At 45.1% G+C, this 15,519-nt stretch overlaps 1 protein-coding gene across 2 annotated transcripts; it reads right to left on the bottom strand.

Moving 5' to 3' along the window:
• Window positions 1-528: 528 nt before the first annotated feature.
• Window positions 529-15,519, bottom strand: SLC24A1 (solute carrier family 24 member 1). 2 transcript variants are annotated; one of them, XM_010221139.2, is made up of 9 exons: window positions 14,596-15,519; window positions 12,825-12,887; window positions 11,744-11,852; window positions 5,917-6,003; window positions 4,324-4,433; window positions 3,472-3,669; window positions 3,017-3,106; window positions 2,046-2,212; window positions 529-883 (listed from the first exon to the last, which is right to left on the bottom strand). In XM_010221139.2, the coding sequence occupies exons 1-9, from the start codon at window positions 15,517-15,519 to the stop codon at window positions 634-636; spliced, it is 1,998 nt and encodes a 665-aa protein (XP_010219441.2). In that variant the 3' UTR covers window positions 529-633. The 2 variants fall into 2 exon arrangements, with proteins under 2 accessions (XP_010219441.2, XP_088391272.1); XM_088535146.1 differs by having other exon boundaries at window positions 4,324-4,391; window positions 5,884-6,003.

The raw sequence follows: 15,519 nt of genomic DNA on the forward strand, positions 1-15,519 counted from the left end.
GTGCTGGCAGATCCGAGCTGCAGTGCAAACCCTAGGACATGTCTCTGCACAGAGGCTCGTGGCTTTCGTGCAGCTTCGGGGCGATGCAGAATGTGTCTCCACACAGGAATTTTGAGCAGTAGTGGAACAAACCACAAGGTTCTGATCTTGTTCCCGCTGCAGGGAAGTTCATTGACTGTAGTGAGCTCGAGCAGTCTGTTACATTAATAATCCAGAGTGTGTGATGCTGAGAGAGTTGCTGTGATGAGTAACACTGTGTGCTGGAAATTAGCTCCATTATCTGGAGGGGATGAGCCACGCTGAAAACTTAATATGTCTGTACAGCTTTTCCAGGAGTACCCAGAAGTGTGCTTGGTTTGATATGGGTTGTTTCAGTATCTAGGATGTTTTTTGTGGTGTTTTTTTTGTCTTCTGTGGAGAGAATTCTAAGAAAAATAGAGGCAGATGTACCATTTCTTTTTTTTACTGGTTTATTTTTAGTATATTAAATATTTTAATTTTCATCTTGGTTAGTTTGTACTTCAGATTGTTTGGATTCAGTAGAACAATGGCTACCTTAAACGCCTCTTGATTTTGATATATACATATCGGTATCTCATTTAGAACAACACTATTTCTTGGAGTGTCCAAGTGTCATACAGATACCGGGCAGGATATTATCCTGTCTTCTAGCATCACACTGATGATCAAAAACACAAAGTAAAGAGCAAACATAGTGAGCCCCAGGATTTTGTTCATTTTCCACTTGCATGCAGCAATTGAAATGATTACAAACAAGAGCATTAGAAAAAGGAGAACAATTGCACAAAACAAACCATTACTACTGACTGCAACTGGACTGAGTCCATTGAAGACAGAAAAAAGGAACCAAGGAACTGGCAAACTGCGAATAAAGGAAAAATAATTGAAGTAAATGTCTTAAGGTAATTCATAGTAAATTGAAGTAAGGTAGTGTAGTAAGGTACATAGTAAGGTAATGCATAGTAAATAAGCATTTTTCCAATTTGTTCCAGAAAAAAAATACATCTTTGATAAATCTCAGCATAAATCAAAAATTGTTGTTTATGCTAAAATGCATTTAGAAAATACCTCTCACTATCAAAAATCTTTTCAGATTCTTGGGTTGCGTTATAAATAATACTTACGAATTAAGTTCCTGAGCATCCTATTATAAAGGAGTAAATCCTGGTGCCTTACTGATTAAAGAAACAGACACAGATCCTCAGCCGTGATTGCATAGGATCTGAATGAGTGGGTGGTCTGCTAGCGAATCTTTGACAATAACCAAAGATCTGTTTGGTCCTGGAAAAATGGATACTTTTCTATTGATTTGAAAATTGATTGTTAGATTATTGAGTAAGCACAATAGCAACTGAAAGTGCAGGTATTGAATGAAACCCTCTGCTTAGGGAAACTGGCACTGACAAGTTGTACGGAGCAGACAAGACCTGTCCCTTGAGCAGGAGACTCTTGGAAACCTGAATAGTAAGGGGTGAGTTTCCGAACATGTTGAAAACTACTTGCTTTTTCTTTTTGCAGCCTCTTCATCCAATTTTATAAGCAACTATCTAAACATATTTTTGAAAGAAAAAAACTATTGCTTAATTTCTACTAAAGGGCAGTCTTGAAGTGCTTTAGGCACTTCCCCACTTGTTGTTCTGTGTGACATTCTTCCCACAGTGATGTTTCTTGTCCCACTGACAACTGTCATTTCTGCCTTTTCTAGTGTAAGATTATTTTCACCCATTATCTTTGGTACAACTAGTAAAGCTCTCAGGTTTCTGGATTAAGATAGTGGTGTTTCTGCTTTGACGCACAAATTATTTTAAGCAGCAGAACACTGACCTAAACTATGTGCAAACTGAATTTCTGCTGCGCTGGGTTATAAAGATCACTCTTTCCTGGCTGGGTTAGCTTAAAAAAATACATTTAACTGGTTACCCAGCTGCCTCTCATTTAATTACAGTTAAAATTAACCATGACCTTGTTTGGAACAGAAACTGTGTGTTTCAGAAGAAATCTTTGAGCGTTGAACCAGTACTCACCCCACAGTGATATCGAAGATATTGCTGCCCACAGAGCTGGAGACAGCCATGTCCCCCAGCCCCTTGCGTGCCACAATGACGCTGGTGATGAGGTCGGGGATTGATGTTCCTGCTGCCAGAATGGTTAATCCCATAATTTCTTCTGATATCCCAATTGTTTCACCAACCTAATACATGGCAACAAAATACAATGTTTGTTATTTCTGAGACATGGAATCTCATTGTTAATTTTCTAAGTTTTGTGCCATATTTGAGATTTTTTTTTTAATTCTCTTAAGTGTAGTAGCACTTATTTTTCCTTTATATGATGGGAAAAATACACTTTACAGTTTATAGTGATTTTAGAGCCACTGTGGAAGGCACAGTGCTACCAAGACCAAGCGATACCCTCCTCTGTGTGAAGTCCACCTATTCCACAGAGGAAAAGTAGACATCCTAATTGAAAATGAATTATGTATGATTGGAAGGCACTGGGAAACTATAGTTTGTAGATTTATGGCTTGACCAACTGCACTGTAAATGTGCATTGTATCTATCACTAAACATACATGGTAGATATTATTTCCCAAAACACAAGGCAAATATTAAGGCAATGGGAGGTGAGGTCATTTAGCAGCTTGCAGAATTAGAACCTGCATTTTGCTAGAATTTTAATTAGGTAAGGATAATTATGTTCTGCACAGAAATGTTCATCAATGGAGAGGAAGTAGGAAGATAAAATTTATCTGTTCTTTTCACTAAGGCACAAATACCCGGGGAAGCTCTTGAAAAAGAATGACTCTTTGTCAACCTGAAAAGAATGAAATCGAAAATTCCCTCTGGGTTGTAACAAAACAAAGTTTCTACTGTTTTGATGGATGACTGTAGCTGTAATTCATCAGATGGACTACCACAGTGATCCATTGTTCCCTATATCCCCATTTCCTTGCTTTTTTGACAGTCTTTTTGCAGAAAGAAAATAACCCCCTCACCTGGTGAGCCCACCACACCATGAGGTAAGAGAACACTGCAATCCAGATGATGGATCCAAAGAATGTGATGACAAAGAACTTTTTGGAGTCCTGTAAAAAATAATTTTAAAAAGAAAAAGATTGAGAACTTTCAGGAAGGTAAGCAAGCCCTATGAACTATTCAGCTAAAACACTTCCAGGCAACCAACTAATGTAATACAGCCCCTTGTCACTTCTATGATTGTCTTTGGGTTTGTCACCTTGATTTAGATGACCAACCCTTGCTAGGATTGGGACATCTCAAGTCTCCAGCTGTGCAGCAGCTGGGGCTCCTTCCCCAGCTCCTGCAGCGCTGTCAGGCATTCAGGTATGCAAAGACCCCAGACACGGGGGAAAGAGACACCATGGCTTCCAGGGGAGAGGAAATCTCTAGTTCAGTTAATGAATCTAATGACAGAAGGAAGATGGATTCTTACCGGGTTTCTAACATCGGGTATAGTGCTCCAGAGCGGGAAGACAATGGGAAAAAGGAAAAGGTAAATAGCTTGTTTCTTCCTGGTTTCTGGCCATTCAAGAGATAACGGCTCATCGTTTTCTTCATCATCTGTGCTGCTGTCACTGTCTTCCTCGGTCTCAGAGCTGCTCTCTTCCGAGTCCCCGCTGTCTGAAGAATGCTGTGGTTCAGAGAAAAGCCCATTTGTTTCCACACTCAAGCAGCTTCACAGCCTTTACTCACTATGGCTTTGCCTTGGGAGAGTTCACCCTTGCAATTACAGGGCATCCAGAGCCCATATCTGGCTCTTGGGGGACAAAATCCAGGCACCCTCTATCCCCCTTACAGCTGCCTGTGTAAGTAACTAGTTTGAATAATTCAGCTAGACTCAGCTTTAGCTTTTTGCCATAAGCATTTCCTGTCTGGCTTGGAGAACACCCACTGCTGATCAGAACAACCCACTGATTTCACTTGAGGTGGGAAACAAAACAGAAACACGTATTAATTACGACATGCAGGTATTCATATCGTCTGCTATGTTTGATAGTAACTAAGTAGCCCTCTGACCTCAGTGGAGCTATTTGCGGGGGAAAATACAATGTTGTATCAGTAAGGGGTCATATTTTGGACCTGGCTTATTGCCTAAATAGTTGAGCTATCCCTTAAATTAGCTCTGAGGTATGTTTCCTCATTGCAAACACAGCCTATTTATACCTGCTAATTGCAGGAAACAGGTTGGATCCTACAGCAAAAGCTCTGGAGGTGAAGGGAAGTGTGTGTGTGACGCTTGGCCTGCACTGAGATCTCATGATCTCTGTGATCCTTATTTAAATACCTGTCCGTCCTGTGCTGCGTCTGCCTGGTGTTTGTCCTTGCTGGGTTCGGAGTCACTGGCAGGAATCACTTGAGGAGCGTTTGCTGATTGGGACCCCTTTTCCTCGTCAGCTAGAAAGGGTGAGAAGGTGGGAGCGGGTTAGGCCACGGTGGGGGTAAAGCCATCACCTTCCCCTTGCTCGTCTGGGAGGTTTGCATTTCCTGCAAAATTGTGCAGCATTTCAAGCTAAATCCAACCTATTACTTTAAAGTTCGATCTGTCCTAGTCTGCTGTGGGTTGTGGCTAGTAATGCAAGTGGAATCTGGCCCATTTGTCTTTGAATTAATGCCATCATAGGAGCTTTTACCCATCCAGCTATCACTGTTGTTACTTCTGAAACTGCAGAAAGAGGCACATGCATAAGAACAGGGAAATGCTAATTATCTGTTCTCTAACTGATGAGCGTTTCCAAGTTCCAGTCTAGATTCTGCAGACTTTATTAAAGCCATCCTTAAAAGCCAGGAGGGATGTGTAAAGCTTTGCTTCACTTTCCAGTGGTGCTGGGCAGTCTCCAGGGAACTGTTATTCTTGGAGGCTTCTGAGAAATTGCTCTTTTGTGCTGCCAGATTTTAACTCCTAATCATTTGGTACATACTCAAATGCAAATAGGAAAGTGCTGACACATACAAGGAAATAACTGCAATGTCCTCTGTGCTGTTCCTGTATTAACCTGCATAACCAAGAGGGAGCTGGAAACCTCTGCACAGGGTAGTATTGGAGCACGAGTAACGCACGAGAGGCGATGCACACAGCAGGAGCAGTCTTCTCTGCTGCTGCAATTTAGCTTAAGGGATGCCCTCTAGATATGTCAAGCTGTCAGGTCAGTAAGCTTATGTTATTCTATGTACTGTGCCCAAATGTGGACTTGTTGGATATCTTCTTCTGTACAGGGTAACCTGCTCCAGTGTCTAGAAGGGAGTTTTGGGCAGGTTTTTGTGTCACTGGACGAGGCCCAGTGTTGTGAGATACTCAAGTGACTTATATTGCAGTTGTGTGCTTGTGAAGGTAGGACCGTCCTATAAAAGTTGCCTTGTATTACAAAGTCTCCAGATCTCCACATCAGCACAAACGCCCAGTGTGTCAGTAATGAAACGGAAAAGCAAAAGCTATTAAAAGGGAGCATGCACAAGCCCTTAGAATGGGTGTAGACAATGTCAGCTCTTCTCATGGAGGAATTGGACAGCGCTGTTGCATAAGTATGCTAAATTTCTAGGCTGAAACGGGTATGTTGCTGTAAAGAACGCTTAGTTTGCAGGGGCATGCGGCTGCTCTATGTAATGGCCTGGTTTTCCCTCTTCCACCCTTCTGAACGTAACTTACGCTATCTCCTTGTAGCATTTCTGTTTAGTCCTTTACTAACTGCTCCTAGACTCTTTTATTGCCCCCTGCTAATGTATCTTGAATGATTTCTGCTGCGTTACAGCAGATTCTGTGATCGATGATAGAAAACTTACACCGTAGTCTTTCTTTGATAGTCCTGGGGTCTTCAGGGTTGGGAAGGGGAGAACACACCAATAAAACAAGGCAAACAGTGCTGACTTTTCTTGTGCTCACCTTCTGGTTTTGATCCTTGCTTGCTCGTAGCATCTGCCTTAGCATTGGCCAGGTTGCTTAAGATGTCAACTTTGTCTTTAAATTTTGCTGTGAATGAGAAGGATGTCATCAGTTGTCAGCTATGGTACCACCACACAGATATTCTCACACTATTCTTCCACTGAGTTGCGGTCAATTCTGGCTTACGAGTTGTCTTTCTGGCTGTGGCTTGGCTGCTTTTAATGGATCATAATTGCTATATTTAAATACTTAGCAAATTGCTGGCGTAATTACCATAATACTAGGCAATCAGTACATTCCTACTTCAAAAGAATCTCCGGGGAAGATGGAAGCCTTTCCAGTTCAGTAATACAGGAGATATCTGTTCATCAGAGGGAGCAGAAAGAAAGAATAGAGGAAGAATTTTGATGCAATATCATTTTGTTCCCAAAGGACTGTTGATTTTTGCTCAGACTTGATTACGCGCAAGCTAAAAATGACACCTTCCTTCTGCCATGTAGCTGCTGAAGGGGCTCTACTGTGCTGCTTGCAGCCTGGCAACCTGGTGGGAAGGAACAAGAAAAGCCTTTTACATTGCAGTTATCTGGAAAATTATTGATTTAGCCGCGTCTCTGAAAGTGTCTCCTCTGCCAGAGTTAATCCAAGTTCCAGGTATCCAGGTTCAACATGGTCCAGGCTATTCTGCTAAGGGCTACCCAGGAAACGAAATTTTCCCCAGTGCAGTGCCCAGTCATGTATTTCTGGGATTATATGTCACGTATTTCTGAGATTATAATCATGTATTTCCAGGGATTATATAAATTCTGCGACTGGTGGGGACTTCTCCCCCTGTAATCTGTGCTATGCTCCTATGACCTGCTTTATTTGACAGTGACTTGTGAAACAGTCTGCCCCTCCATAGTTAGATGTTAGATGTTGTCCCCACATGTCTTACCTCCCACTGCCCCGGCCCGTGACCAAGTCATGGGCTCAAAGCCCTGCTTAAATCTCCATCCTCCGTTGGGGGCTGGCTACCTAGTGGTGAAGAGGAGGCTCACGGGGTTTGTACATGGACGGTAGCCACAAGAATTTGGCGCTTTTCATAGAAATGGAAGGCCATGCTCTGCTTGGCTTGCATGTGGGACTGTAAATTAAATCTGTCTGAAAGCTTTATCACTGCTTTAATCTGCAATACCGTTGACTGTGCAGCAAGAATTTGTTGATGCCCTTTGTCTCAAGGACAGGGCCCTGTCGCTTTATTCTTCACCATGATACTGAGTCAATAGGAACAGAAAGTATAAGGCCCTGAGCCCTGCTGGCAGATCTTCCATGACAATCGGAGCACTCTGGATATCTGTGCAGTAACTGGGACTGGCTCGGACAGGCCCTCCCCTCTGACTGTCATTGACCAAAAAGAAAATGCTTTTTGCTCACTAATTGTTCATTTCCACTGAAAACAGCAGTGGCTGGAGAGAGATGGACTGCTGAGGCCTTTGCACGAGGAGGAAAGGCCAGGAAGGCTCCTCTTCACTTCAGTGCCCTTGATTGGCTTTGAAACCTGCTCGAGGGGATGCGAAGCGTTCTGAAGCACTTTGTCTCTACCTCTGCTGATGCTGAGTGCATCAGAACAACAGATCGAGACCCTCCGGTCTCCTCCTCTAAGCCCCGGGCTGCAGCATCTCTGCTCAGCTGGTCCCAGGAGCTGCTGCAAACGCTGCTGTCAGCAGGGTCAGGGCGGTCAGGCCCGGCCCAAAGGGATTATATAAATTCCAGCTCCTGGCTTCGTGCCCTCTCCTAGGCTGCGAGCACGGAGCGGTGGAGCCTGTGGGCATCTATCAGGATAAATGGATTAGGTTCAGGCCGCTACCCAGCTCTCATGAGATGAGCATCACTTAAAAAGGTGTTAACTCCCCTGACACACATTTGGTGCAGGGTGAGCTGAGGTTGCAGGAAGGGGTGGCTGTAAGTGGGCCAGACATGAAGGTCAACGGGGGAATGGAGGAGAACTGTGAGCTCAGGCCCTGCCAGCACCAGGGTTTAGCCCAGCCCTGCGAGCAGGGCACTGAGGACACCTGGCAGCCACCGTTCAGGCCATGGCCAAGGGGGACATCACAGGCAAGAGCTGAGGCGGCCTTCAGGCAGGTGCCTTCCCATAAACCCAGAGCATCTAGGCTGAGCTTGAAGTTGGAGTTTAGTTTCTGTCTCGAGTTTGACCCTTATAATTTCCTTAGATGTAATCCAGCAGGATTAATTTATAGCACGGACTTGAGGATTTTTTGATCTGATGGTTGGACTGCAGTATGCTCTGGCACGCTACAGAAAGCTGGAGATTTCAGAAATGAGAAGGTCCATCAGTCACTTCCAAAATTTGCATTCTTAATCCCCCAACAGTTCCCTCCAGTGTCTACCTAAAGAATGACACAGTTTTTCACCAAAAATATAATTCAGGAGGTGATGTAAATATTAGAACTTGTAAAGCAAAAGGCCCAGTCTGCTGTGAACAGGAGAGAAAAACAGAAAATCCAATGAAAAACTTTCCTAATACAGAAAGGAAAATAAGTATCCTGAACTTAATCTGCTGTTCCAATGAGTAGTTGTTTCACAAACGGTGTGGTAGGGCAATGAAGCTTGTGTTTCTGCACTTCTACTTTCTTTCTAAAATACCAGCCCCTGGAAGCTGGTTTTAGAGGCACAATTCTGGCAGTGAATTCGACTCTCATTACCCTGAGGAAGCTTCTATGCTCAGAACTAAATTGCAGCTGCAGCATAAGAGCGAGAACCCTGCGGGCATCGCTTCCAGTAGGGTTAGCTAAAAGCTGATGAGAAATAGTTGGCCATCATTTTCTTTTGTAGAGCGTTCTTTACCACAGCCTTTAAATGCTGATGCTACAGGAGCTGGCAAGAAAAGGGAACAGGATCCTTGAGGACAGATGCGATGATCGTTTAGGCTGCAGCCTAATTACAGGCGTGTGTCTGATTCAGACACTGCTGTAGATGCTGCAAGGAGAAGGAATCGGAGGGTCATCTGTGAGAACCAGGCACCCATCCAAGGGCTGCAGTCCCATTAACATGAAGGCAGAGCTCAGAGTCCTGATGTGGCTTGGAAGGGTCAAATCCTCCCTTTTCCAGTGACATCCTAGGGAAATTGCTTAGTCTCTTTGGCTGAGATCCTCAAAGGCACTTAGGTATCTCAGTCTATTCAGAAATAACTCCTCTTCCCTGCGCTCCCTTCTCTTTTAGGTATGAATTTACCATGGCAAGGAGTGTCTCCAGCTATACACAGGGCTTGGCACACCGTGTCCTTCCTTTTGAGAGCTGTGCTGTTGTGATAGCTGTAATTTTCTTTACCGTTATCTTGTCTAAGCAGCTGTGGCAGTGTTTAGCACTGCAGACGTGTACCTGGGGCAGAGACTTAGTTGCTTTAACTGAGTTGCCTTCTTGCAGCAAAGGGTCTGTAAAATAATAACCTCTTTCTTCATAGTTCTACTGTCATAGCTGGGACTTGGGTGCATGTGGTCACACTCCCATCTAGTGGCTGCAGCTTCAGGGACAAAAACCCCAAGGCAGAAAGGCTGGGGCAGGTGGGCACTGCCAGCACTTCGGAGGTGGCTGCAGGTGTCCCCAGCTAGAGCACAGAGAGGTGCCAGGAGCACAAGAAGGTTTTGGAGGGTCTCCTTGAGCGGCAGCAGCCCCTCAGTCCTGGTGCTTCCCTGGGGTAAATGAAAGGGCAGGTTGGTCCTCTCATAAAATTTTATTTCTCATCTTATGCTGCTGTTACCACCTTTCTGGGGAGCAAGGCAGCCAACCTGATGAATCTGGCCCTTGCTAGGGTGCAGCTAGCAATCCAGTGCATGTTCTCACCAAAATTTGTCGGAGCAGACACTTGTCTGTTTTGCTGTCCTTATTGAGCCTTCTTTGTTCACTTGATCAGTTTTTGCTGCTGGCAGTTTGATCTGGAGAGTCCTTTTTGTAACCTCAGTGATAGACACGAGAGGTGTTTATCCGCTTAGCTTCAATCTCTCTTTGCATGGTGCAACAGATAATCCCTTTAGAACAAGTAGGGCAGTGGAGGGACATGTGCTGAACTACAAAAGAAAACTAAGAAAATCTACCTTTTAACGTGCTTCTCCTTTGCTTGAAAAATAACCCTTCATCCTGTGTTTGAATTGAAGTTCATACCAAGCAGCTTGTTAAAGGTTTGGGGATAGCGACTCTTGACCAGGCTGGAGATCTGGGCAGTTTAGAAGGAAACGTCTCCCAGTTGAGTGCTCATCAGTCCCCACCTGGACCCTGGGTTTGGCTCATTGCCTGCAATGGGCTGCGGGGGCTGGTTTTGGTAAAAACTGTGTTGCAGGTGGGCTTTCAGCAGGGTTAAACTGAATATGCATCACCGATTCTTCCTGGACTATATAAAGGCAATCTGTTTTCCTTCCCCCAGCAAGATCTGGCTGGTAGCAATTTTTGTATGCAGGTATTTGGCTTAACCATCATAAAGGGAAACTGCTGGGTGTTTAAAACTCAGCTGGGATCTTAACCATTGCCAAAGAGAATTCCTAAAGGGTTTTGACTTCCTCCTCTTCTAGCTGAGCGCACATATGAAGAGGTAATGGGTTCTCCTTGTGCACATGTCTTTTAAAAGTGAAGCTAAGAGTTTGAGCCAGCTCTTCCTCTTTCTTGGAAAAAAAATACATATATATATATATATATATATACATATATATAGGCAGAACTGAATGTTGCTATTCCAGGACCAGAGATCAGGACTAAGGTAGGAAAGTGCAAATCGGAGCCAGCCAAGTGACGTAGTATGAGCTAGAGGAAACAAACAGATCATGTTCCTTGCTGTTCCTGCTGGCAGAGGGAGAGCAGAAGATGGGAGGCTGCAGCAACCGTCGCCGCTGGCAGGAGCCTGGTACCAGCAGCTGCTCCACATGATGCTCCTCGCGGTGACAGCAGCAGCGGTCGATGCGGCGCCGGCAAAGGCGCGAGGAGCAGCTCCTGCCAAGGCCCAGCTGGTCCAGCCGTGTGACCAGGAGGGTGTCCCGGTGGGGCAGAGCTCGTCCCCACTAACATCATCTGCGCTGCCACATTCCAAGAACGTTTCCCTGAGCCCTCACTTAATGCGTCTAAAGGCTGTAATCTTATTTTGAGTGAGGCCGCTGTTACTAGAAATGACTGTTACTTGCTAGAGAGGTAGAAATCTATTGATGGCATAATTAGCTTATACTTTAAACATCTACAAACTCTGCCAAAAGCTGTATTGCCATGCTGGGAAATATGAGGAGATAAAAAGTATTTCATGAGAAAGGCTAGGGTTACAAGCAAGACTAATCTCGCTAGGGAGTGATAATCTGGGTTGTAACTGTAAGGCTCTTAATTTGTTATCAAAGTAGTAACAATTTGCCTACTGAAGCTTATCTGTCTCCTTACAACACTCTAAATTAATTACAACTTGGTAAAAAGAAAACGTCAGTCTTCAAAGCTTTTATAATCTTTCATGCATAATCATTTTTCGGGAAAAGAGTTTGGGACAATAGCAAAAATAGATTTGCTGAAATCTTCATTTTCAGCCTCCTCTTAAGTATTTGCAATTAGACTAGGGTAACAGGAGGGAGGAGAAGGAGAATTGTTGTAAAAGGAGCTCTTGTGACAAGAAATTCCCTGCCTTTTGCTCTGTGCACAGGGCCCTAGTGCAAGAAGGAAGTCCCACAGAGGCCCAGGCTTAGCAGATTTCATTGGTTTGCATCCTGTGGTGCTGCTTTCCACCTGCAGAAACATTGCCCCAGTTACACTGCTCTGAGGCCAGGGCTGTGCAATGAAGCCCCTCTGGTGTGGAGAATCCACTCACCTTCTGCCAGGGGGTCCAGGGTGTAGATCATGAGCTGGAAGATGGTGCTGCGCATTTGAGAGTTGTGGAGGGAGGCTGAGCTGCTGCCTCGCTGTAAGGCCGTCACAGGCTACAGAGCAAAGACACAACACAGCAATCACCACAGGTTCCCTCACAAAACATCTCTGCCAAGTCACTTCTGAGCTGGATGTCTCTGGAGGCTGATTTTCCTAACCCAACAAACAGGTTCCGCATGGATTTCAGCAGCCTCTGCATTCAAGTTCACAGGTTGGTTGTGAGCACTGGCAGTTTAGACTTGCTCTTGAGGCAGCAGGCCACTCTATGCTCAGGTAGGATGGACTAGGATGTTATTACAGATTGTAACAGTCAAAGTGCTTCTAGTTGTCAGCTTATTGATAACTGCAGGTACGTGTGCTGCTGTAGGCAATACTGCAGTCACATCAAGCTTCCTGACTTAACTGGAAAGCTCTGGGGCTCTGCTCTTATGTCAGTGCAGCATATCAGGTCCCGAGGAGCTTCCGACTAGGTTAAGTGCACAGGGGAAAAAATAGCGTCCACACGAGGAAGCTAATACCTGCTGTGTATGTGTGCAGCCTCCGGGTCAGCTAGACCTCTCCATGCAATGGCTGGTGAGCCACTGGGAAGGCAAAAGGTCTGGAATTTACCCAGGAGCAGAGGAATGAGCTCTTCAGCCTGCACTTCGGGGAAGGACAGGTCCTACCAGCCACTGCTCTGGGAGCCCAGAGGAAAGTCAACCATGAAACAGGGTAAGAAAAGTTACACTCCAATTTCTCTACGCCCGCTTCATCCTATTTGAAGTGTAGAATGAATAGAGCCCTACTAATCAAATCCATTTGTGTAATCTCCTAGTTTTTAGAAAATTCATTTGAGGACATAAGTCAACCAGATGTCCTACTAATTAAGCTGTGGTTATGGTGCCAAGGGTGGTGGATTCTGTGCATCAAGTAGAATTTGTTCCAGGTTTCTTGACAGGGCAGATGACACATTTATTCTCTCCCTGATGTAGTGATGGGTTCAAAATACAGTAACTTGAGATACCTCTTGAGTTGCTTAAACTTACCTGCAGCTTCTTCCCATCTGCTGGCTTCTTTGTTTCATCATCTGCAACTGCCCCATTGCTCTCCTGAATACAAACAAGAACAGAAAGTACTGAATGCAATTGTAGCCTCACCAGTTCCTACAGCATCTAATATAGCTCTTCGGGGCAATGTATGTGAGAAATATGGGAATGTATGGGAGTGCTAATACAAATGATTGTTGCATGGAAGCAACTGAAAGAGCCAAAGCTATGTGCCTTCCTCAAAACCTTGTGAGAGGTGAGAGCAGGATTCTGCCTACAGCCCCTCAGTGGGGATGTATGTACTGAGACATGAGTGGCCTCCTCCATCTGATTTCCGTAGGTGGAGGCAGCCCCAGACTTCATATCCTGACCCATTTTCCAGGAGAGGAAGAGAGAAGGTGGAGAAGGTGCAAAGGGGTGTCTTCCTTCACTTCTCGGCCTTACTTTCTATAAAATTCCCCACAGGTTGGATGCAGCAGCTCTGTGTCATGCTGCCATGTGCTAACAAGAGCTCTCTACAAAATCGGAGCACAAGGATTTGCTTCCTTGATGCTGAAGGGCTGGGTTCAGTTTGAGATGGTGGCCATGGTGTCTACGGTGATGTATATGTAGGGCATCTTGCAGATGAGTTTCTCCCTGGAAGGTAACACCAGATTTCCAGTTGTCCCAGCCATGAGCTCTGGCTGGAAGACAGACTGCGAGGGGAGGAAGGTACTTTCTCCATTTGCCATATTTTCAAGTATCCTCACCCCTTTTCCCTCCTTTCCTTAAATTATGTGAAGCGAACACCAAGACCAGGAGCAAAACATGCTTGTGTGCCGGTGGTGTATGCCTGGCTAGTAAAACATGACAACACCAGAGGACAATTTGAAATGGAGCCAAATTCAAGGGTTTCTTCCCTAGAGCAGGCAGTAGCCTGGAACAAGGAGGCAGAGGGAGCATTTAGGGGAGTGGGAGCAAGACGGCAGGGTCAGTAAGATGAAGTCCCAAGTCCCAAGTGATCTAGATACCAATTGCCTCTGGACACAGCCTTTGTATGAGCAGGTAGTCACCTCTTCCTTTAAAAGGTGGTGAAGTTAAGGTCTCTGCTACACCTGGACAGTGTAGTTTCAGCCACAAATCTCCCTGTCTGAGCACCTGTGGTATGAAGAATTGTGTCGTTGAGCACACACAGCTGTAGTTAACACACAGAAATGGAATTTGGGCATTTGAATCTTGTTATCAAATGCTGATTGAGAAGTGACAGCAGTTGCTGAAGGCTGCCAGATCCCCTTCTATGCTGCAGATTCGCTATCAAGTGCTACCAGCAACACCACAGTTGTACACTCAGCTTTAACACAAGAGAATCTTCTTTAACAGCCCTGTCTCATCTGCAAGAGGCTTGGACAGTGTTTCTTATCAGAAACCCTTTTTTCGTCTAGCACAGAAGTGTACAGTTTTGTTCCCAGACTGATAATGTGTTTCTGGATTTTCTGTAGGGTGGTGGTTTTTGTTTTTTTTTAATCCTTTACAATAACTGAGCAAAACCCCATGCCTGTGTTGAAAATAGATAAGTAGCCCCTCCTGGCATCTTAAAGTATCACACAGAGTAGCGTTTTCTCTGATTTCTTAGAATTTCTTCCATCTATATAGCATTTAGCTCACTTAATAATTATTGACCAGCGGTTGCAAAGTTTCTTTTCAGTATTCACTTTGTTAAGGAGATGCAGTTTTTCTTTGTTTATGCTAGAATGAATGTCTAACTTGCCCTCTGGATAATAAGGATACCAACCTTCTGCACATGCTCTGCTGATGCTGCCTGCACAGTATTTAGTGTCCTGTTCAGCTCCTGCTTCACCCATTCTTCCAGGTACACGTTGTGTTTCATAGTGAACACGTATGTGGCGTAGGCAGTCAGTAAAAGGAGGCTTTCCCACCAATCAATGACACTGTCTAGGAAAAACAGGATGAGCATCAGTAAGTCTACAATGTAGAATGAGATGTCTCTAAATAAGGGCCACCATGTCAGGTGGAGTATCTCCCTTGAGAAGAGGGCACAGGTGCCAATGACAAAGAGGATATTAAACACTGCCGAGCCCACAATGGTACCGATGCCCACATTGCTGTGTGAGATGAAGACACCTATGAGGGAGGTGAAGAGTTCTGGTGCTGATCCACCTGCTGCCATGAAGGTGGCTCCGGCCACGTCTTCAGAAATCTGTAACTTTTCCGTGATCACTCCCAAGGCAGGGACAAAATACTCATCACACACTATGGCCAAAGCCACAAACACATAAATCATGCCAAAGACGTGAAGTACAACCCACCCTTGCCTGCGTTCTTCCACACTGAATAGGTCCTGCGGATATTCTCCTTTGGATTCATATTTTGGCTTTTCCTCAGGGTAGCTTGCACTGATATTTTCCTCCCGGGGTATTGTATCCCCTGATGCAGTGATGGGCACAGTCGGCTCAGGATCCAGGTATATACAGTGCCTTATCTTGGGAGCAGCTGTGCCATTGCCTGTCCTGGCAGTCTTGTTGCTGGGGAGGTCCCTGGAGGTGACTTTCACAGGGTCCCCAGCCTGGGGGCCCGTGTGCGGTGTTGGAAGGGCAGCGGGGCTGAGCTGGAGCCGATAGAGAGCGAGGGCCAAGACTGTGGCAAGCAAGAAAAAGATCCGCTTCCGTTGTAGCCGCCTTCTCCGTAGTAAATGCAT

This window comes from Tinamus guttatus, unplaced genomic scaffold (genome assembly GCF_059628265.1).
Source record: "Tinamus guttatus ecotype Peru unplaced genomic scaffold, ASM5962826v1 Tinamus_guttatus_pri_ptg000004l, whole genome shotgun sequence".
NCBI lineage: Eukaryota > Metazoa > Chordata > Aves > Tinamiformes > Tinamidae > Tinamus > Tinamus guttatus.